The sequence below is a fragment of the Acaromyces ingoldii genome (genome assembly GCF_003144295.1).
Source record: "Acaromyces ingoldii strain MCA 4198 unplaced genomic scaffold FA10scaffold_9, whole genome shotgun sequence".
NCBI lineage: Eukaryota > Fungi > Basidiomycota > Exobasidiomycetes > Exobasidiales > Cryptobasidiaceae > Acaromyces > Acaromyces ingoldii.
In genome coordinates, this window is record NW_020290255.1 from 426109 (window position 1) to 446415 (window position 20307).

General features: G+C 53.2%; 10 protein-coding genes across 10 annotated transcripts; 4 read left to right on the forward strand and 6 right to left on the reverse strand.

Annotated features, from left to right (window-relative positions):
- Window positions 1–255: 255 nt before the first annotated feature.
- FA10DRAFT_256793 (homoserine acetyltransferase family protein) lies at window positions 256–1591 on the reverse strand (the record flags this gene model as incomplete). Its single annotated transcript, XM_025519823.1, has 3 exons — window positions 256–366; window positions 423–758; window positions 818–1591. 3 exons carry the CDS (start codon window positions 1589–1591, stop codon window positions 331–333), a joined length of 1146 nt encoding a protein of 381 aa, XP_025374118.1. The 3' UTR covers window positions 256–330.
- Window positions 1592–1779: 188 nt separating this feature from the next.
- Window positions 1780–3673, forward strand: FA10DRAFT_246141 (Acetamidase/Formamidase). The gene is made up of 8 exons (XM_025519393.1): window positions 1780–1968; window positions 2028–2060; window positions 2120–2464; window positions 2518–2985; window positions 3035–3115; window positions 3171–3283; window positions 3332–3398; window positions 3464–3673. Exons 1-8 carry the CDS (start codon window positions 1852–1854, stop codon window positions 3527–3529), a joined length of 1290 nt encoding a protein of 429 aa, XP_025374119.1. The 5' UTR covers window positions 1780–1851; the 3' UTR covers window positions 3530–3673.
- A 53-nt stretch (window positions 3674–3726) lies between these two features.
- FA10DRAFT_289499 (hypothetical protein) lies at window positions 3727–4292 on the reverse strand (the record flags this gene model as incomplete). Its single annotated transcript, XM_025524300.1, has 2 exons — window positions 3727–3965; window positions 4025–4292. The coding sequence occupies 2 exons, from the start codon at window positions 4290–4292 to the stop codon at window positions 3727–3729; spliced, it is 507 nt and encodes a 168-aa protein (XP_025374120.1).
- Window positions 4293–4951: 659 nt separating this feature from the next.
- Window positions 4952–5437, reverse strand: FA10DRAFT_269998 (hypothetical protein). Its single transcript, XM_025522960.1, has 2 exons — window positions 5410–5437; window positions 4952–5343 (listed from the first exon to the last, which is right to left on the reverse strand). The coding sequence occupies exon 2, from the start codon at window positions 5311–5313 to the stop codon at window positions 5032–5034; it is 282 nt and encodes a 93-aa protein (XP_025374121.1). The 5' UTR covers window positions 5314–5343; window positions 5410–5437; the 3' UTR covers window positions 4952–5031.
- A 3035-nt stretch (window positions 5438–8472) lies between these two features.
- Window positions 8473–10354, forward strand: FA10DRAFT_270000 (hypothetical protein). Its single transcript, XM_025522961.1, has 5 exons — window positions 8473–8518; window positions 8579–9360; window positions 9419–9511; window positions 9564–9633; window positions 9694–10354. The coding sequence occupies exons 1-5, from the start codon at window positions 8481–8483 to the stop codon at window positions 10217–10219; spliced, it is 1509 nt and encodes a 502-aa protein (XP_025374122.1). The 5' UTR covers window positions 8473–8480; the 3' UTR covers window positions 10220–10354.
- A 232-nt stretch (window positions 10355–10586) lies between these two features.
- FA10DRAFT_304788 (hypothetical protein) lies at window positions 10587–11646 on the reverse strand. Its single transcript, XM_025525397.1, has 2 exons — window positions 10891–11646; window positions 10587–10825 (listed from the first exon to the last, which is right to left on the reverse strand). The coding sequence occupies exons 1-2, from the start codon at window positions 11587–11589 to the stop codon at window positions 10667–10669; spliced, it is 858 nt and encodes a 285-aa protein (XP_025374123.1). The 5' UTR covers window positions 11590–11646; the 3' UTR covers window positions 10587–10666.
- A 682-nt stretch (window positions 11647–12328) lies between these two features.
- On the reverse strand, window positions 12329–12931 carry FA10DRAFT_289502 (hypothetical protein; the record flags this gene model as incomplete). The annotated part of the gene is made up of 1 exon (XM_025524301.1): window positions 12329–12931. One exon carries the CDS (start codon window positions 12929–12931, stop codon window positions 12329–12331), a length of 603 nt encoding a protein of 200 aa, XP_025374124.1.
- A 2135-nt stretch (window positions 12932–15066) lies between these two features.
- FA10DRAFT_297988 (hypothetical protein) lies at window positions 15067–16873 on the forward strand (the record flags this gene model as incomplete). The annotated part of the gene is made up of 2 exons (XM_025524555.1): window positions 15067–16314; window positions 16355–16873. Exons 1-2 carry the CDS (start codon window positions 15100–15102, stop codon window positions 16871–16873), a joined length of 1734 nt encoding a protein of 577 aa, XP_025374125.1. The 5' UTR covers window positions 15067–15099.
- A 617-nt stretch (window positions 16874–17490) lies between these two features.
- Window positions 17491–18692, forward strand: FA10DRAFT_282119 (hypothetical protein; the record flags this gene model as incomplete). Its single annotated transcript, XM_025523745.1, has 3 exons — window positions 17491–17753; window positions 17790–18480; window positions 18595–18692. The coding sequence occupies exons 1-3, from the start codon at window positions 17637–17639 to the stop codon at window positions 18690–18692; spliced, it is 906 nt and encodes a 301-aa protein (XP_025374126.1). The 5' UTR covers window positions 17491–17636.
- A 172-nt stretch (window positions 18693–18864) lies between these two features.
- On the reverse strand, window positions 18865–19549 carry FA10DRAFT_270002 (hypothetical protein; the record flags this gene model as incomplete). The annotated part of the gene is made up of 1 exon (XM_025522962.1): window positions 18865–19549. A coding segment is annotated over exon 1 (482 nt), but the record flags the coding sequence as incomplete, so codon positions are not given.
- Window positions 19550–20307: the final 758 nt, after the last annotated feature.

Below are 20307 nucleotides of genomic sequence, written 5' to 3' on the forward strand. Positions count from 1 at the left end.
TTATCTCGTGGCCGACGTCGGCTTCGATTTTCTGGCCGACATTTCCTCTATCTTTAAGCCGACGTCGGCTCCGAAAAAGAAAGCGTTTTGAGCCCGATGATAGAATCGCAATCGTTTCCGCGCTACGCGCTTGTTCAGTTTGGTTTTCATTTGTGCATTGGTCCTCGCAACGCGCCAACAACATGATATCACAAGCGATGGCATCTTCGCACTAGCTTTTCTACCCTCTCAAATCAAAGAGACTCGAAGAAGTGCGCAGACACGCATCCAAAGATTTGCATTCGATCGACCATTCGCAAACATGCTAGAAGAGACAATCGCTATGACCCATCAACTGTTTACAAGACCATTTTCCTGGAAGAATGCCTGTGACCAGAAGAGCGTTAGAAACTCCGGTCGCGATAAGCGCTTGTGACACTCACGAAGATCTTTTCGTCGACGAATTGTGCGTCGTCGATACTGTCTCCAGGCCCGCCCGCCCAATGACCCCATTCGCTCTCAATGGGGCAGAATGCAGCTCGTTCGATTGCCTTGACCTCGAGAAGGCTGTCTTCGGGCGGGAAGTAGAGATCTTGAGAGCACGGCATGACGAGGACTGGACACTTGATTCCGGAGAGTGCGCGCTTGAACGCTGCTTCGTCCCGGTCATCAAGGCCTGACATGCCCTCGCCTCGGACACCCAGCCGTCCTCCTTCCGTGACTGGCACGTCTCGCTTGCTGTCTCCCGCATACAGAGGCTGAGCGCCGATGTCTCCGTGCTAGGAAAGGGCCTCTTCTCAGCGAGAAGATTCTTTTCATAGTACTAGTCACGACTCACTTGCCATGTCCACAGCATGTGCAGCATGTTGTTCGCATCCTTGCTTGTCGACCAGGCCTCCCAGAAGTGCACCATGACGTTCTCGAGCCCGTCAATTCCAAAGTGCTTTTTGAAGCCGTCGTTTCGATAGAAAGTCTGACTAAATCCCCATCCAGCGTATACACGCCCGAGAGCACGGAGGCCAGCCAAGGGCTGGCAGCCATGGACTTCCATATACCGACCGTCTGCGTATCCGACCGTGTCTGTCGTGACTGCACCTTTCACGGCCTCAAGGAAGACCCAATTGTGAGGTGATGTACGAGCGGAGCCACAGAAGGGGACCGCCAGTCGGACCATGTCTGGATACTGGCTCGCCCACTGGAAGGCCTGGGCGGCACCCATGCTCCACCCAAGCACGATGACCGTTTTCTTCTTGAACTTCTCTGTCAGCAGAAGATGCTGGGCGCGCACGTTGTCGTAGAATGTCGTCTTGGGCATGTCAGGACCCGCATTGGAGGGCGAGGTGGACTCGCCATTGCCAAACAGCGCAGGGACGACGATGAAGAACTGAGACGGTTTCAGCGCTTTCCGCGGGTGATCCTCTGTGTCAATTAGCCACTCGTTGCCCGCCGTGATCGTGCCACTGTACCACGTCGGATAGACTATGGCAGGCAGCGAAGGATCGCCATACGTGCGGTAAGCCAGGTGTGCATCGGCCAAGACCTCCCCAGACTGCAACGCAAAGTCGCCAAGTGGATAGAGCTCCACCTTAGGGTCGTTCTGAGAAGGCGCCATGGTTGATGAGTCTAAAGCCTTTTTCTTCTTTTTCTTCAGCGTGGGCTCACTAGCTTCGAGCGTGAGCGCATGCACGCTGCGCGACGCTTATCTTGCCCCGCACGAAAGATAACGTGTTACGTTTTTAGCCTATCGAAGGGTCAAAATTGCGCTTATCCGGGCCATCTGTTTCGCACGAACCCATGATCATCGGGTAATCAATCAATCGAGCATATAAAGAGGCCGGACAAGGGAAGCTGTGAGGATATCGCAACCCAACCATGCAAGCCCAGAAGGTACACGGAGGGGAGATCCCAACCTTGGTGTCCATCGATCCCCACTCGTCCGTCGTAGGTCAGAAAGATGTTCACAATCGATGGCATCCCGACATTCCCATGGTGCGTCTGCGCTCTGTCTCTCGCCAGTCTGCCTGCTGAACCAGAATGGCCACGACCAGATTGCGACAGTGCAACCCGGAGACATCTTCAAGGCGAGTGTGCTGCGATGTACGATCTCGCTTGGATCTTACCCTAGATGTTGATGCGACAGATGGAGACGCACGAATGGACGGGCGGACAGATCAAGAACACCGACGACGCAAACGATATCCACCAAGTCGACCTGACCAGGATCCATAATCTCAGCGGGCCCTTGCGAGTGGAAGGAGCCGAGCCCGGCGATGTCCTTGTCGTTGACATCCTCGACGTACAGCCCTTTGCCCATTGTACGTGGGGCTTTACCGGCATATTTGACAAGGCGAATGGCGGCGGACTGTTCGCGAAAGATCTCGACAGCAAGGCTTGCAAAGCTATCTGGGACTTTCAAGGCATCTATGCCACCTCGCGCCACATCCCTGGTGTTCGATTTGCTGGTATTCCGCATCCCGGCTTGATGGTGGGTTGGTTCATTCATTGCTCGAGCCAATCTGACCGCGAATTTCTGTACAGGGGACCATGCCGTCGCGGGAGCTCCTGCTGGAATGGAACCGTCGAGAGACAGGCCTCATCGATCTTCATCGCGACGAGGCAGGGTGCCAGTGCGTCCCTCCCGTCGCGCTGGCTCCGGAGCCCAAAGGTGCATACGTCGGACAGGACATCGACGACGAGCTGCGAGCGAAAATCTACAACGAGGGCGCGCGCACCATTCCACCACGGGAGAATGGCGGCAACATGGACATCAAGAATCTCAGCCGCGGCAGCCGCGCTTTCCTTCCTGTTTTCGTCAGTGGCGCTGGCCTGAGTTTGGGCGACCTGCACTTCAGTCAAGGCGATGGCGAGCTCAGCTTCTGTGGTGCGATCGAGATGGCCGGAATCACCACGCTGAAAGTCGACCTCATCAAGAACGGCGTCGAGAAGTTTGCAATGACCATGCCGATCTTTCTGCCCTCGCCGATCGACCCGATCTATGCTGAGAAGGTGTGTACTCCTAGTTCCTCGTCCAGAGATATGCTCACCCTCCCCCCAGCTCGTCTTTCAGGGCATTTCAGTCGACCTCCACAATGGCACCGGCAAACAAGAGAGTATGGATGCAACGCTCGCCTTCAAGGTAAATCGGCCTCGAGGCCCTTTAGGAGACATTTGCTGATTCAGTCGAGGAACAGGGCGCTGCCAGAAGTTGCATTGCCTTCTTGAGCAAGCTCGGCTACACGACCGAGCAAGCCATACTGCTCTTGTCCGCTGCGCCCGTCGACGCCCACGTCGCTGCCATTGTGGAGTGAGTCTCGCTCGTGCTTCATGTCTGGGTCATGCTGACATACAGCAGCACTCCGAACGCGTGCGTGACCATGTCTCTTCCGACGGCCATCTTCGAGCGTGATATTCGACCAACGGTGAGCAGCCGATGATGAGACCTCCCTCTACTACTGAAGCTGAGTGAATTCCCGAATATCTGTAGTCGGAGGGATACGAACAGACCAGTTACGGTCAATGCGCAACCGCCGAGGCCAGTCACACGCAGTGAGACACTTCTTTCCTAGCTGGCGGCATTCCAAGCTATACACCCTACCTTTGCGCGCTTGAGGTTCAATACTTAGCCATTGTGAAGCCATCTGTACCAGTCATGAAGTGGCTTAACGACGAGATGGGTCACAGGGCACTATGTCACGACAGAATCAAAGAAATGCGATTGCGCGAATTGCGTCATCTAAGATCGAACCTTCACTGTTTCAGCAAGTAGAAACCACCTTCAATAATGCTGAGGTGACTGATAAAGTCCAGCAGCGCATCTTCATTTCGTCGTTGCGCGGCGTCCTCTGCTCGTTCAGGGCGTGTCTCCTTGTGCAGCTTGATGGCATCCTCAATCACGTACTTCGCCTTGGGCACGAACGCAAGTTGCAGAAATTGTTCAAGGCGTTGTTGTGTCGTCGCGTTTGTCTCTTCTAGCTCCGCTTTCCGACCTGGATTTGAGGCCGGATCAGACCCTTTATATCCCCCTTCTCTTCGGTATGTCACTCACCTTCCTTTGCACGATTAGCAGCCCATGTGGCGGGATCGATGGAATGTTGCGTGGTGCATACGTCGTTATAGTCTTCGAACAGATCTTGTGCGGCATCTTCACCATCGGCTTCTTCTTTTGCGCTATGTCCTGCTTTTAACTTTTTCTCCAGCGCATCGACCAGAGATGAAGCCAGGTTGAGAGCGGCAATGGCAGGAATGCCGACTATCGTGTCTGATGGAAGTGTCAACCCAGCACGCGGGTGCAAGGGAGCGGTGAGGTAGGACATGTTGCTACTGAGGGCTATGTGAAGATGTGAAGCGTGCAGTGGTCCTGTGGGCTGGGGGAGTGCGACTAGAAAGCGTTTAGGAGTAGAAATACCCTTTGCTGAGCCAAGAGGTGTGTTGCGCTTGGAGAAAAGAGGGAGGAATCGGGTGATACTCTAATTTCTGTTGTTGCTTACTAATTTTGCGCCCCGCATTTAGCATGGGCCTCCGAGTCTGATTAACACTGCCAAAGTAGTCTTGGCGATAATCGCGTGATGGACGAAGGACTAGATGGAAGCGGCCCGCCCGCGAGCTGGCTGCCGATCATTGTTGCCGATGGCGATACGACGGCGCACAAAGCATCCGACCCGCTCGTCTTCTATCTTACTCGTCATCTGACCCCAGCACGGGACGCGGAGATCCTCGAGGGAATCGAGGAGTCGGTCGAGTACTACAGAAGTGGGTGTGGTTTCACCGCTGGGCTGTGCGTGAGCGCGAGAGCAAAAGGAGATGGGTAACCACTGCTCACTACAACAAGAGCACCAAGAGAGGACTCTGGCAGACGTCGAGCCGGAAGAAAAGCACGGTCCGAGATTCTGAGCATTTCGATACATCAGAGAAGAAAGAAGAAAGAAGAAAGAAGAAAGAAGCTATATCCACATCGAAAGATTGCACCTTCCCGGTTGGGTTGCATTCAGCACACACTCGTTACTAAAGGAAAGTATTGAAGAAGACAGCGCTTTGTCCAGCAAAGGACTCGTCTCACTTGCACGTGTTTGCCGACTCGTGGTTGCTCAGACACATCTTGTATGTTCCCCCACCTGGCGACTTAAATCCCTCTTCGGTGCCCTGGATCCACGTCTGCTCGTTTGGTCCATTGCAGAAGAGATTGGCGTTGCTGCCCCATCTGGCCAGGTCACCTGCGTTGAGGTCGTCGACTCCATCTCTGTGCTTGGCAATGACACAGCACGTGTTTTGACAGATGATCTTGTTCTTCTGTTTGTCGAGGATCGGAAGGTCTTTGTCGTCGTGGAAAAGTGGCATGATATTGGCGCAATCCCCAGCCCAACCCGCCTACGGTAGTGCAGAAGTCATCCATCAGCCTAGCCCTTTCAGTCACAGGACCACAGGACTACTTACATGGTTGTTGCTGCAGGTGATCTTTGGGTCGGGGACCGATATCATTGGAAATGACAACATTGCCATCTCAAGATCGCGACCGACCGGTGGAGCTGTGCTCTGTACTGGAGGAGCTGACGAAGGCGACGTCGAGGTGGGTGCCGAAGTAGGAGACGGAGTAGAAGACGGAGAAGAAGACGGAGTCGAAGACAAAGGCACAATGACGGCCACTCCGCACGGCCGCAAGTTGTATTTCATATTGACTTGCTTCATGATATCCTTGAGCGCATCTGTGGTCTTCCCACAGGCCGCTTGAGCGTCGTCGTCGGTTGCTGCCGCCAAGGGAATGAAAGCCTTGTTGACAAGCTCTTCAAAGGGCGCCTTGATCTTGTCCCTGGCTTCATGCGCTGTGGGCACAGCGAGAAGGGGAACCAAAGGTAGCAAACCAACTGTAGGGTCGACCAAGACGGGAATAGCGGCCGCAAGTGGTGGAGGGAGGCTCTTCAGAGCCTTGAGAGCTTCGATAGCAGGCCCAGCAAGCTTGTTTACCTCATCCGTATCGGGCTTTTCGTTCTCTTTCGTTGGATCCGCCACAGCTCCGTTGTCCTTGTCTCTCTTCTTTTGGCATTGGTCTGAATTCTGCTGTCTTGCCTCAAGCAGCCACATGAGTGAGCCAGCAAAGCTGCGCCTGACGCCAAGTCCACGCTTGGAGGTCTCGCTAGGGCAGCAGTAGAATTCCGGGTCGCAGCAGCTGTTCGGGTCAGCTGGATCGTAGTCGGGGTCTTGGTGCGCATCGTTGTACGTCTGCTGTCTCTTTGGGCTCCCAGGACTTTGAACATACGTAGATGACTGGTCTTCAAAGTAGGATTTGTTGTCACAGCAACCGTTGTCGTCAGACTTTGGCTTGAGATTTGCTTTCTGTGCAGGTGTAAATATTAAGTCAATGTTTACTATTACTGCAAGAAGCGACCCACATCGGCAACGTTTAGGTTGTCGCAGTACGTGTTGTATGAATCTTGGATTTGTGGAAGCTTTGCCTGGAGACCAGCAATAATTTGGTCGTGGTCAGCCTTGATCTGCTTTCTCCAGTCAATCGAGCCATCTTTTGGAAAGATGGGATCGCTTTCAAAATATTTCGCCAAAACGTCTTGAATACTGCCGGCAATCTCCGTATATGCTTTAATATCGTTTTGTCCATCAACGATTCTTGTGTCGGTCAGATAGCTACTCTGGATCATCAGCCAGTGTCAACAGATAGTTCCAAGCTTCATCACTCACGCGATCACTCCCGAGGTCGCTTTGTTGTAGTTGCGGCTGTTCACTCCGTCTACAGCCCAGTCCGCGATGGATTTTTCCCTGAGGACGTTGGCGACGGCCTGCGCCTTCGCTAGGTTGACAGTCGATGGAATACCGTGTAAGTTGGTAGGGGCGTTGAGTGCCGTTCTCAAGGCGACCGCCGGAATCTTAGAATCGTCTTCTGTATCTGCACGAATTCTGTCACACATTTTATCCCAGACCGCTTTTTTGTCGGGGAAAGTCTTGCTGTCACTTGCTGCGGCCGTGTCGGCCAGCTCGTCCATCCGTTTCTTGATCCATTGGATCTCACTGGTAAAGAAGTAAGAAAAAGCAGCTTTCAAGGTATTATCATAAACTTACACAAGATGATCGCATTGGCCAGTGTTTGCTATGGAGAGGATTCCACCATTATGTTTCCAAGGTCCCGCCATATCTTTGAGGCCTGCATAGAAAAAATGGGGTAAGCTGAGAAACACCAAATGAAGCTTTCTAACAACTCACTGCCATCAATATCATTGGGAGTCGTGAGCTTATAGTAGAGAGCAAAGCTTGGTTGGTTCCCCTGGTTAGCGGCTGCGCAGCTCTGTGCGTAAGTGGGCTGAGTAACAACCTTCGATCGTAATTGTATGGCCGGTGAGGTAGCACTTGTGCCGTAACCCTCGCAAATTTGACCGGACTTAGCCCTTTGGGCTGTTCTCTGTGCTTTGGTACAAGCCCCTGCTCTCCTATTGTTTGAGAGCTTGTTGTCAACATTGTCGTTGGTGGTGCCATCGTCATCTGGGTCGCCAATGTCTGCAGCGTCACCATCGTCGTAGCATTCATTGTCGTCCGGCGGTGTATCATCTGGCGGAGATGGCGAAGGTGAAGGAGAGGTGAAGGTGATGGGAGTCGAGAACCACGAAGGAGGTGGCGAGGACAGGGTTGACGGGTTTGAGTCTTTACCGTCTTGTTTGCAGGCTGGGCTGAACACGTCATGGCAGTCGCCGTCGTCGATAGCATACACGAAAGATAAAATAGATAGCTTGAAAAGCAAAAAAAGGAAGAGGCGAAGCTTGCAAAGCTTCATGATACGAGATATTGTGCCGACCTGCGGTGGGAGAGAAGGTTCGGGAAGATTGTGAAAACGAAAGGATCGCTAGCTAGACGCCTCGATGCTGGAAAAGATTGCGCTGGTAAAAAGAGACCGGCTCTGCAGCGCGCTGGAGCGTTGAGGAGAATATAGATGAGGATACCCAGGGGAATTTTCGACCTGGTCCCTCTCTCCTTTTCAGCTTTTGGAATGAGCGGTACAGAACGAGCTGTTTTGTGCAACATCGTCAATCTAGACGCCCATGACCATGCGGTCGCTGTTCACGATTTATAAGTCCGTTTTCAGTCATAGAGGGAGACTTAGTCACAAATCACAATTATTGTAAAGAAACAGTCGTATTCTGACGAAGGAGCAGTCTTGGTAAAGAATCACAAATAACGAACGCTGACCTTGCGGTGCAAGATCGCCTCCTCAAATGCCCTAATTGTGTCGAAGAGGGCGTCGCGAATCCAATTGCAATGCAGGATTCAAGCGTATCATCAGAGGCCTGCTGAGCGACGGGAAATCGACGCCCAAAAGTTCGAATTCAATTAAATTCAAAGTACTGTACAGTACGAATATGGTTTTAATTTATGTCTTTCTTAGTGCCAAAAGGCACTGGAGCACTCTAGGATGAATCGAAAAGCCGACCTCGTGGAGGTGAGGCAGTGTAGGAAGCTGTTTTGCACGAGGAGCTTTCGCTTTCCTGTTCATCTCGCAAACCACCATGGTGACTCTTACCGACTTACCCAACGAGCTGCTGTAGTGAGTACATCACAGGATCTCACAGCCATTTGATGCCTTCTGACGCCGATCTCGAACAAGCCTCATTCACTCTTACGTGGACTTGCTCTGGAGGAAGGGAAGCAAACAGGGATACATGCCTTCCTTTTTGGTCCCTGACTACACTCTGGCATGGGTCAATCGACGTCTGCGGCAGCTATTCTGGCCGACAGAGTTCACGATCGGCACAATTGTGCACCTCCGCCATGCACGATCTCTGTTTTGCACTTATCCCGACCTCGCAGCAAAGGTGGTCAGCATCAACTTTCGCTGGGGCGTCTCTAGGTACGATGAGTTCTGCCCCACCTTTCAGGACAAGCTCCAGCCGTGGCGGCCGTGGAATGCACTAGACTTGGCATTCAAAGACCGTACAAAGCTTGTCAAACAACCGGCGCTAAGTTCGTCACATCACCGCGATGGTCACTTCTGCAAGATCGGCACGGACGGAGACGACTCCATTGACCCAAGCTACTCCGACGAAGGAAAAAGACATTTTCCGGACGCAATAGATGGCTGCATGCTCTGTCAGGTGGCGAAGAAGCGAGGTATCAAAGACATATGGCTGAGCAATGGGGTTATTTACGGGTACCCCGATGATTACTACGATGCAGAGGCGCGAACTTACCCGACTGAGGATGCCATCTATCGACTAAGCGGTGATAAATTCGTCTGTGGTTATGGTCGTGTGAACCTCGGCAGAGGGCCTGATTGTAAGGGCCTTGACCCTGAGGTGACATCGCCTGCCGTCTTTTTCGAGTATCTCGAGGATCTGTTTGGAGCCTTGGTCAATCTCCGCAATTTTTTTTGGATGAGCAACGTGACGAGTAGGTTAAAGTGAGCCACGTTCATAGACCGCAATTTTCGCTGATAACCATGTCTCAGGCATACCAAAAGCAGTCGTCGACAAGTTGGGAGAGCTTGAGTCGCTCGACTTTTTCGGTCTCCTCCTTGAGCACGAAGAAGACCGGCTGGAAGGCAAGTCTAACATCTTTGTCACTCGTCATAGGCTCAAACCTTTCTTCTCCAGAATACTACGAAGTCCTCTTTAAGCGTGCAAAGGCCATCTTTGTACAGTTTAACGGTGGATACGAACAGGGGTATGTGATTGGGACGCCACCCGTGTATGACGGCAAATCTTACTCCGAGACAAATTGCAGCATATTATCGCTCAGCGATGCGGAACCGAGGACAAATATCGCCACTCTCTACAAGCTTCTTCTGGGCGCTCAACATGCACGCCATCTTTTCATTTCCGCCAGATCTACATTTGCGACACCCGAGCTCCTTCCTCTTTTTGCACGTCTCGACTCGCTCACAATTCTCCGAAAGAAAGCCCTTGATTCGAACGACAAGACCTCGCAATTTTATCGAGCATGTGCAAGTCTTCATCCTCGCTTGTGTTCAATCAAGTATCGGAATGTCGACGACGGCGACATCTGCAAGCTGGCACGTGAACGCGTCTTCGAGCCTTTCCGTGACATCCTCCTGCAACGTAACGATCTGAGGACCAAGATTGTGGAGAGCTTCAACTGTTCAAGCCGGACAACGGAAGAGCCGCCGGACCTTTTTATGCTCGATCCCCCCCACGATGCATTTTATGAATCAGTGCATCGTCAAGGTCGCAGACTTGGACCCGAAAGCAGATTTGAACCCGAAAGATACCTCGACGCTGAAAAGGAGTAGTTTGACACGGTAGCACATCATTGCGGCTTTGATCATGGGTAGTCTGTGTCACATCTGCCAGACATCGACACTTCTCAACAATGCCTACAATTTATGAGCTTTGAGATAAAGAATAAACTGTGTGGTGATACCGCGAAAGACTATGAAATAGCCAATCCCTCTCCTTATGATGCCGCATCGTTCTCTTCCCTCACAAAACCGTCTCGATGTAGGCGCGAGGCGAGCTTGCCCGCGTCCTCATCGGCAAGGTGGCAATGCCCCACATTTTTAACATACGCTCGCTGGAGTGAGTGTTATGGGACTTCATGTTCGAGGGCGACCTCGTGGAAGTCTGTCTGGGAACAATATGTATCGCTCTTCATGTTTAGGCATGATGTCATCATTTCGGGACCTATCCACCAAGCTGTTGTACTACTTCAGCGTTCTCGTACAGGTTTTCGCGCTCTATCATTGGCAGCCAGCGCCTCCGACAGCAGGCACTCCAATAAAAGTGGAGAATGTGCCCGTCGCGATTTTGTTGGCCCCTATGGTGCTGGCAAGACTGGAAAGGGGGCCGACGATATCGCATGTACTCTTCTCTTCCTTGATGACCTGAGGACATTCGACCTGACCGGAATTTGTTCATATCAGCTGCGCGTCTTCTTATTAGTACTGCTGCAGCTTTTCCTCACCATCATGGTGATTGTGTCAAGCGCTGTGCGTTCGAGAGTACCGTTAGTGGTGGCGAAACCCTGGACCGTGATGGCATTTGGAACCTGGTACGCCGTCACGTTTCTGCCATTTCCCTTCTTTCCCCCATGCTCACCATTGCCGTGGGGCATGGGAACGATGCTTGTTTTGCCGCCATCGACCTGCATGGGGGATTCGATGGCCTTCACGATTAGGTCTTTCATAAAGTTGGCATGCGTATGGGATGCTTGACCACCCGGCGGAGCCATGGACGTGTTGAAGTTGGCAAGAATGCCCATGGTGCAATTGCGGACTTGAGCCTGGCCCACATCCGTCGGATTCCAGCCGTTGCGACCGACTTTCGTGTCGTCGACGTAGTCGCAGGGCCATTCTGCTTTTGTCTTGCAACTTACGTCATTCGAATCCCTTGCGCAGCCGTAATCGATGACGTACTGGAGAAAGTTGCGTGGGTTGCACACGCCCACCGGCACCACCTTGTCACTGTAGGTGACGGTGTAGGAAACATTGGCGTGATCGGGGCGCGTGTCTCTCTCAACGATACCTGGCGTTATTTCTGCTCTGCGGCTCCGGGCCGCAGCGTCTGCGTCGTAAAATGAGCCAGGATAGCGGATCGTGAGTGCCATTGCCTGCAATGGCAAAACAGTTCCGCAAAGAAGCGAAGTGAGGGACGTGAGAAGCATGACAAGGGTACGATACGACCAGCGTACGTAGAATAGAGACGGATACGTTGTTTTTCTTGTAGAGCGAGGAGGGGGGATGAGGTGACTCTGACCTTCATTTTAAGCATCCTGCACAGCCCTCTCGATTCTTTGAACGAGGAAGGAGTCCATGCTGCTCTGATGCTGTGCAACGCAGCGCATCAGTGTGTCACATGACCGCGTGGTTGAGGATATCGCTGCCAAGTTGGCCACTTCCTTACCCTTGGCCGTGTAGGCACATCTGCTGTCTATCTTCTTTCGAAAATTCGAATGCACACACAGTCGACGCCCACAGCCTCCCGCGGCGTCGAAATTCGCTCTGCCCGCGTAATTGTCCTCGATCGATTAAAGAGAGAACTAGACTAATAGAGATGGCGAAGAAATTATAATTTTTGAAACGGTGCGTTTGAATTATAAGTAGTAGAATATACTGTATCTCGATATTCGAAGCAAAGTTCCATGCGGACATTTTGGTCCAACATCGTGACTCAGCCTTCACGGATGTGTCTATTGAGTGAAATGAGCACGGGGGTTGCACATGGATCAAAGACAATCGACAGACGCAGCAGAAGTATAGGTTGGCTTGGGGCGCGGCAGAAACAATTATAACGGCTGCTCGGCAGAGGTGACTTCAGCTCTTGACATACTCAAGATAACCCGAAGTTTGAAATGCACCGATGCACGCGACGATGGGATCATCGCCATAGCAGGCGACTGGCACCTACCATGCTGGTTCGCAATCGTAGCTATCCGGATAGAGGGCGGAAATGAGCCAACGAAACATATGGCTGATCTCAAGACGGTCCAGCGTCGCAACGTCATCTGGATCTGCGATCATGTCAAAGAAGTGTGCTTGATCGGGAACCAAGTGCAGGCGGCAATCGATGCCAGCCTCCGCTAGGACGTTGGCCATGTCTTTTGGGTTGGAAGGAAGAATCTTCATGTCGCCGTTGCTATGGAGCAAGAAAGTCGGCGGGAAAAAGCCCTGTTTGGGAGCACGGCATGCGTTCCACTTGTCAAGCATGTCTTGGGACTCGCTTCTTATACTCCACGAGCGCCACTGTGCATGCTGCGCCATGTAGAGCGCCGCTCTGTGTCGACCAAAGACAACGCCCGTCTTGTATTCGAAGTCGGGGGGTGCGCCCGCCACGAGGGGTCCATCAATGTACGCCTGCACTGAGGAACGTTCGATCGGTGGGAGGTCTGGCACGTCCAGCGGCGTTGCGTAGTGCTCGTCGGTGAGGTTCGTCATAGGATAGATGGCACCCAGACCCAGATTTTCGATGTATGCAGACCCACGATGTCTAGAAGCAGGCAGAGCCATCCTCCCGCAGAGCCTCCAAACGCCATGGCACGCCGCGAAATGTGATCTGCAGGGTGAGTGTGCCCTGTCGTACGCAGATAGGCCTCGAGGAGACTCTCCACCGAAAAGCGTCGAAAACGTCCTCGAACGAGTTGGCGATTGTGACCTGGGGAGCGAGGCACGTCGCTGCGCCTCAGCGGGCAGCCAGCGGGGCACGTCTGTGCACGTCTGTTCGATCCATGGCCGCCATTGCGCCGCCGTGGATGCAGAACATAACGCCCAGCTCCTTCCCCTTTGGCTCAGCGCTTCTCACGGGTACATAGACATCAAGATGAGCGTCGAGCCCTGGAACGTTTTGAAGGCCACCGACAACGACGCCTCGTGGTTGCCGTACATCGTTGCGAGAGTGAGATGAGTGAGATCTACCGCACGATGTCTACCCCCTTATCTCCGCCTGCTTGAGCTTATCTCCAGGATCTTCGCAAATAAATTCGCAAATAAATTCGAGAAAACGTGGCGCGCCTATCAGTAGCTTCTTCCCTCGCCTTCAGGCCGCTCCTGGCCTCAACGTTGGCAACAGAGAGCATCGACGAGGGCACACAGCTTTTCCTAGCTCAGTTGACATCGGGAAGGGCATGGTGTCTCGATATCAATGCGCCCAGCCTGACAGAGTTAAGTGTCTCGGAGGTGCTTTAGCATGTACATGTCATCAAGTGAACGAGCCTTAAGCGGTTCTTCTCGTTACATGTAGAATTGGCTCTGCGTCATATATGCTTTTCCTCGTCACATGCGAGTGAGGTCCCTCTTCACACAAACTCCAGGTTCTCGATGAAACGAACGACACGGTCGGCATCTGCTGTCCCTTCTTCTCAAAAGGTAGCCGACGTGAGAGCCTTTGCTTTCTTTACCGTGCTGTCTGCCTGTCGAAGCTAAAAGGGTCGACTGTGCGCCCAGTGACGATATGTTGATACTGGACCTCGATCTTGACAGATGTCTGCTTCAATCTCTTGAGAGCAAGCCTTTCTGCGGCTTCACCGAAAAGGAAAATTCTTTCTTCCACTACACCGCACAGCCAGCTTCCTTTCCCAGGCCTTCCCGCTCCCTCTCGCGGTCAAGACCAGGCACACGTCAATCAGAGCGACCAGATACGTTTAATACATGATGTGGATGATGCAGGCGCCTCTGTTCCTGCCTCTGTCACACTCCGCCTTGCTGCGTCCACATGGACCGTTCTTGCTCTTCTGTCCACTCCTCTCTAGCATCTCGTGCCTATGTTGCGAGTGCATCCGCCGGGCCGTGGTAGTCTCTCAAAGAGCGCAATGTCCCGTGGCGCATGCATGTGCATGCGCATCTGAATTGCAGGTTTTCAAGTGGCGCAATCTGGGTTCAAAAGGTGCGACGCGGTCAATGAGTGTCTGCTTACCTCGGCCGCTCGGCGCAAGTGGATTTTGATCAGTCTAGTTACTTATGTGATCGAGGAAGTTGTTATTCTCATCTAAGGGAGCAAAGCGAGTACAGTACAATTTAAAGGGGTCGCCTCACTTGACTGCTTGGATTTGGATAATAAATCCTGCAGGCCTCTGCATCGCGTTTGTGGCTGCATGGTTTGTTTCCTTTTTTTCCTTCGGCTGCGTTATTTTGCGCGTCCAGGCTCGAGGCCTCTGATGCAAGTGCCCACTGGCAGGCGTCCGAGCTGGAGGTAGTGGGGCAGCACCAGCAGCCTTTTTTCGCACAATGTCGAAAAAGAAAGAGTATCAGAATCGGAGAGGGAAAGAAACCGCGCCCTCGCAGAAACGAAAGTGCTTTGAAGCCGACTGCGTTGTTCGGGACGAATATCTTTCCGAAACTAACCCTTTCGGAAAAGCCACAGCCGTTCCTGCCCATCAGCAGCAGAAGTAGGCCTCTGATGGAGAAGAACGCCACAAGGGTGACGTACATCAGCGCTGCGGCGGTGCTTCAAAGAGCGAGGCCTGGTTTGCATCTGTGTGCATCGTGCTGGCCGCAAAAGAAAAAGCGACGTGGGTGCCAGACACTGTAGGTGCGGGTCAATGCGCATCTCGACGTGCTAGACGTAATTTAGCTGAAACTTCTGACGGATCTGCTCTCACATAAAGGGCGGCCCCCACACCCATCCTCGCCGCGCCAGTTGCGCCTACCACCCTTCTCACCCATCTCAGCCTCTCCGCAGTATGGTGCGCCCGTCTCTTTTTGCTTTGCTGGTCGTCCTCTCTCTCGCTCTTTCCACAGTAGCCCGCAATGCACCAAGAGCCCACAAAAAGGTCTCTTCGGCTGCAAGCAAGCCCAAGTACAACGCCAACCCTAACCCGACGGATACCTTCTGCAAGTCCTTCATCTCCCAGTGCTACAAGACATCCCTTTCCGGCAAAAAGGGCAAGGTTCATGTCGTCCATTCTTGCCACCGCAACGGAGGTAAATACTCGCCCTCCTACTCGTTCGGCTGCAAGGCCAACGGGGTGGACAAGACCAAGGCCGTCCTCAACAAGATCGGTGGAGGCTACACCGTCACCGTTACACAGGGATCCACCGTCGTCGTCACGGGCACAGTGACTGACTACTCGACCAGCACACAGTCGCTGACGTCGGAAGTCGATGTCACCACCACCCTCGACGTCACCTCCAGCGATACGGCGACCGTCACCAACACGGCCACAGAGACAGACACCGAGACGACCACCTTGACGACCGCGATTCCCATCACCTACACTTCGGAGACGACGGCGACTGTCACAACCACCTCGACGAGCACTGACACGGTGACGTCAACGACCACGCAGGTGCTCGTGGGCGTGGATCCCGTGCCCATCGTAGAGGTTGCCATCTCGCCGGCGGTGGCCAAGCGAATCAACAAGGTGGCCAAGTCGAGCTTTTGCAGCGCTTTCAGCACGGGATGCACCAGCCAATGCAAGCGAGTCTCTTCGACACCCAAGCACGTCGTGTGCCAAGCCAAGGACTCCCTGCACTACCAACTGACGTGCTACTGCAAGAACCGCAAGGTCGAGACCCAGCATGCGCTGGCTGCAGCGATGAACCAAGAGCATATTGCCACCGTGTCCACCGTGGCCACCAGCACGACGTATGCTACTGTCACGGCCACCACCGTCGTCCCCACCACTGTGCTGAGCACCTCCGTCCACACGCTTACCTCGACGATCCCCGTCACGAGCACCTACACCACCTCGACCACTGTGACGAGCACGGTGACCGACACGGCATCGACGGGCACCCCCATGACGGTGTCCACCACTGTGTCAACAGGGACGGCTACTGTTACTGCTTCTGCGACCACGACGAGTACGGCGACGAGCACGACACAGATCGTGTTGGCAGCCACGGGCGCAGTGCACGCATTCAGCGCCGCCGATGACTCCGACCAAGGCTACCTGGTGAGTATAAAGGCACCGTCGTCTGCGACGTTACTGACAGAAGTCTCTCTCGCAGTACCCTGGTAGCGACACTTTCTACTACACGACGACTGACAGGACGGCGGCAACCACCTTCATGGCGGTCCAGGACCCCGCCTCGGGCCTGTTCCAGCTGCAGACGACTGACGGCAGCGGCAACGTCCTCATCGCTGAGGCGGGCTTCTCGGCTGCTACCTTTGCGTCTGGCAGTGCCGCCTACACCTGGACGTACCCAGGTGCACCCTCTCTGTGCGGTGCTGCTGGCTCGCAAGGCGCACCCGCCGCCGGAGCAGGTTCCTACGACGGCAATACGTGCGAGACGTACGTCTTTGGCCCGCAAGCAGACGCAGAGACGCTCGCCCAGGGCGCCACAGTCGTCCTCCAGTCCGACTGGTACAACCCGTCGGCAACATCGCCCGGACAATACTACTGGGTTCTCGACAGCTCCGTCCAGGGGCTCTATGGCGTTGCCGATCCGTCCGCCTTCTACAACCAATACCACGAGTCCTATACCCAGGTCAACCTGCGCTTCCCCGCCTAGATGACAATCTCCGTCTCCCTTGTCTTCCGCTGAAGCCTTCTCTCGGCCCCTCTTCCTCTCTCTACTACACCAAACGAAAGCTAGTCAGCACATTTTTGATTTACAGCCTGTCTGCGTGCCATGATCATCAGCAGAGACACACGGTAATGTTCCTCTTTATACCACCAGACAATGTGAGTAAAGACTCAAATTCATCCTTCATCATGATGGCCTGTGCAGAAGCTTTGCTGTGTCGCAATTCGGTGACTGTAGTGTCTAGCAACCGTCCGAAGAAAGCCCAGACCGAAATTTACCGTCGGCCTCAAGTCTCGTTCAAGGGTCTTCTGTGGCTTTTGATGGATGCATGATGCAAATGGATAATTCGGTGCATATTGAGGACCTCACTATTCTTAAAAGCCGACAGGCTCTATCATTGTATATTCGGAAAGAAACAGATACTATAAACTACAAGCGAGAGAAAATTACAAGCGAAAGAAATACACTGCTACCGCGTCAAGGAAGGCCTAGACCAAAATTTTTCGTGAGCGGGAGTGAACGCGGGGACCAGAATTGACAGGCAGGGGTGCAGAGCGGAGTGGACACGGGATGTGGAATCGACCTGCTGCTGTGGGAGCGGATGATACATCAGGTGGAAGAGCACTCGATCAAGAAAGGGAGGAGAATGCGCGGAACGTGTTGAAGGGACCTTTACCTTAAGAAGGAAGACGAGGAACTCGAGCTCAATTCATTGGTCCCAAATATTCACCGATCAGCCACCTCCAACATGGTTTCTCTTCGTTTCTCTCTGGCCGCCGCTGTCGTACTGCTCGCCGCCGCTGTGGCGGATGCTGCCCCATCCGGCGACGCGCCTTTCGCATCGAGGAGTAGTCACTCCACTCAGGTGCAGCAGTGCAAGGGCTAGCTGCAAGAGGAAAAGGCATTCTGCGTCAAGTATCTCCAGGGCCGAAAACCGGCGAGGTCAACGACGACAAAGAGCAAGACCGCCACGGCAACATTGCCTGCGGCCACGTCCACCATCACCAGCACTATAGAGGTGACTTCGACCGAGACTGACACCGAGACAGACACGTCGTACGTCACCAAGACAGACTTGGAGACGGTGACCGAGACCGAGACCGAGACAGACACAGTGACATCTACAACAACACTGGCCGCCGCCCGGCGATCGTTGCCGACGCAGCAGGCGCTGGAGAAGCGATCCGCTTCAGCCGCACTGCAAAGGGCAAAGTCGTTCTCGTCACAGGTCATCACCGACGCGTGCCTTCTCATCGTATATGGGACGACACAGTACCCGACTGTGACGGTGACCTCAACCACGACCACCTCATCGCAGCTGCCAACCATGACTGCTACTGCAACGACTACCCATGTCAACTCGGCCACCGAGACGATGACGGTGTCGGAGACGGACACTGTCACTGTCACTGCCTCGACGACGACAACCACGACTACAACGACGACGACGACGGTCATTGCCACAGAGACACCGACAGCCGAAGGGTCCTGTGGCGCACCTTCGACGTGTAGCGGAGACATCTACTCGTGCGGAGCTACTTCGACCTGCGTCTGCGTCGAAAGCGCCAGTGGGCCCACGTCGTGCGTTGCAGGTAATTCTTGTGGCAGCACCAGCAACTGCACATATGATTCGGACTGCACAGCATCCCCCGGCGGCATTTGTGGACAACACACCTGCTGCTCCACTGCAATCTGCTTCTACCCAGACTCGAGCTGCCTGGCTGTCCAAGCGCGCGACGGCCTCATCGATCGAGATGGGAAAATTGCAAAAACTACCTTCAAGTCGTCTTTTGCGCCGAGGTAATTCAGTTCCCCAAGTGGGCACCTCTCTCCTTCCTTTCCAGTTAGTCTTGACGAGACATGTATGATGCTCTAACCCTAACCGTAACCCTCGTTGCCTAACCCCGGTTGCCTTTTCTGGGCCGTCCGTAGTAGCTTATTTACTCACTTGATGTCATTTTAAAGAAATCCAAAGAGCCCGGGCGCTTTGAAAGACTAATGCATTTACAATAAGAAGTTGCTTTTTTGCTGACGGTAGACAAACTGAAGGAAAGATTCGATAGCTTGCGAGAAAGATGGCCACATAGACAAAAGCACAAGGTATCTACAGGGCGTTGCACGTGTGCCTGTTCTTCTTTTCGACCACCTACTCACGGGGTGGTCGTGGTGTCGGAAGGACTTCGCCATGGATGCGGACCACCTTGGTGCTGTCAGGGTTCTCAAGTTTCATGCGGACGATGTGGGGCACAAAAGGTAGATCGACCGAGAGAGAGAACTCTTCTCCAGTGTTCATTGTAAAGTAGTAAAGCACGTTACTACCGTTCGTCCAGATGCTGATGGCCGCGTCGAAATAGGGCCACCAGGACGAATCAAAGTAGTAATTGTAAATGCCCGTCTTTTGCTCCACTTCTGGCGTCGTAGGCAAGTATTGCGACTTGCCCGCGTAAGGCCAGTCGACTGCAACGTCGAACGAACGGTCGTCGTCCGAGTCCCGGTTAGCCGTCATCTTTAAAGCTGTTTCGGGATTACCAAGCGGCTCGGAGACAGGCCAGCGTCCGACCTCGTAGATCATCCCTTGCACGTTCGTCTTTTGTTCCCATTGAATCTTGGACAAATCTTGCTGAGAGGCCATGCTTGTGTGTGTGTGTGTGTGTGTGTGTGTGTGTGTGGAATGAAAGAATGTTTTGATGACGAAAGCAGCAGCCTATATATATATATTTCTTTGCTACCAGGAAGGGACGGGACAACATCAATTTGCTTCCCGTCGGATCCTTGATGAAATGTAATTGATCATCTCTAAAGAGGGCGTCCCGTGCTTTGTCACACGCTAATGTGAGTAATCAATGGCTTGACAATGGACAATGAAGAAGACAACGTCTGTCAGTCAAAAGTCAACGAGCCGATCGGGCTCAGGCTTCACCGGCGCCACCCGCGCAAGCCACAAAATGTTCGCCGATTAATTTGTACAACACAGCTACATAGTAGTTGTGTATCGAACATGTTGTATGTAGTGAAGTCGATACAAGAGGCAAATCCCAGACATCGAACCACAGGGCAAATGCGTTGCATTACTGTGTCTAAACACCGAGCATTAATTGAAAAATAAGGTTTACGCGCGGGAACGGGTCTTAATACGCCACAAACCCCTAAAAACGTTATATTGGCAACCCAGGCTAAAAATTGTCATGTCGAACGACCGCTCTGATCCTTAAGATACTTTTTCGTATTTTATAACACAAAAATTGACGTTGCTCATTCTCTAGTCGTTGAACGTTCTAGAAATTTAAAATATGTCTATTCGCTGTTTGTTCCCACTCCCTTGCGAGTGCGTGGGGCGACCGGTTCGGGAAAGAAGAGATATCTTATCATGGGGTAGGAGGAGTTTTCGACTTTTGCCACAGGCCGCGGCTCGAAGCTGA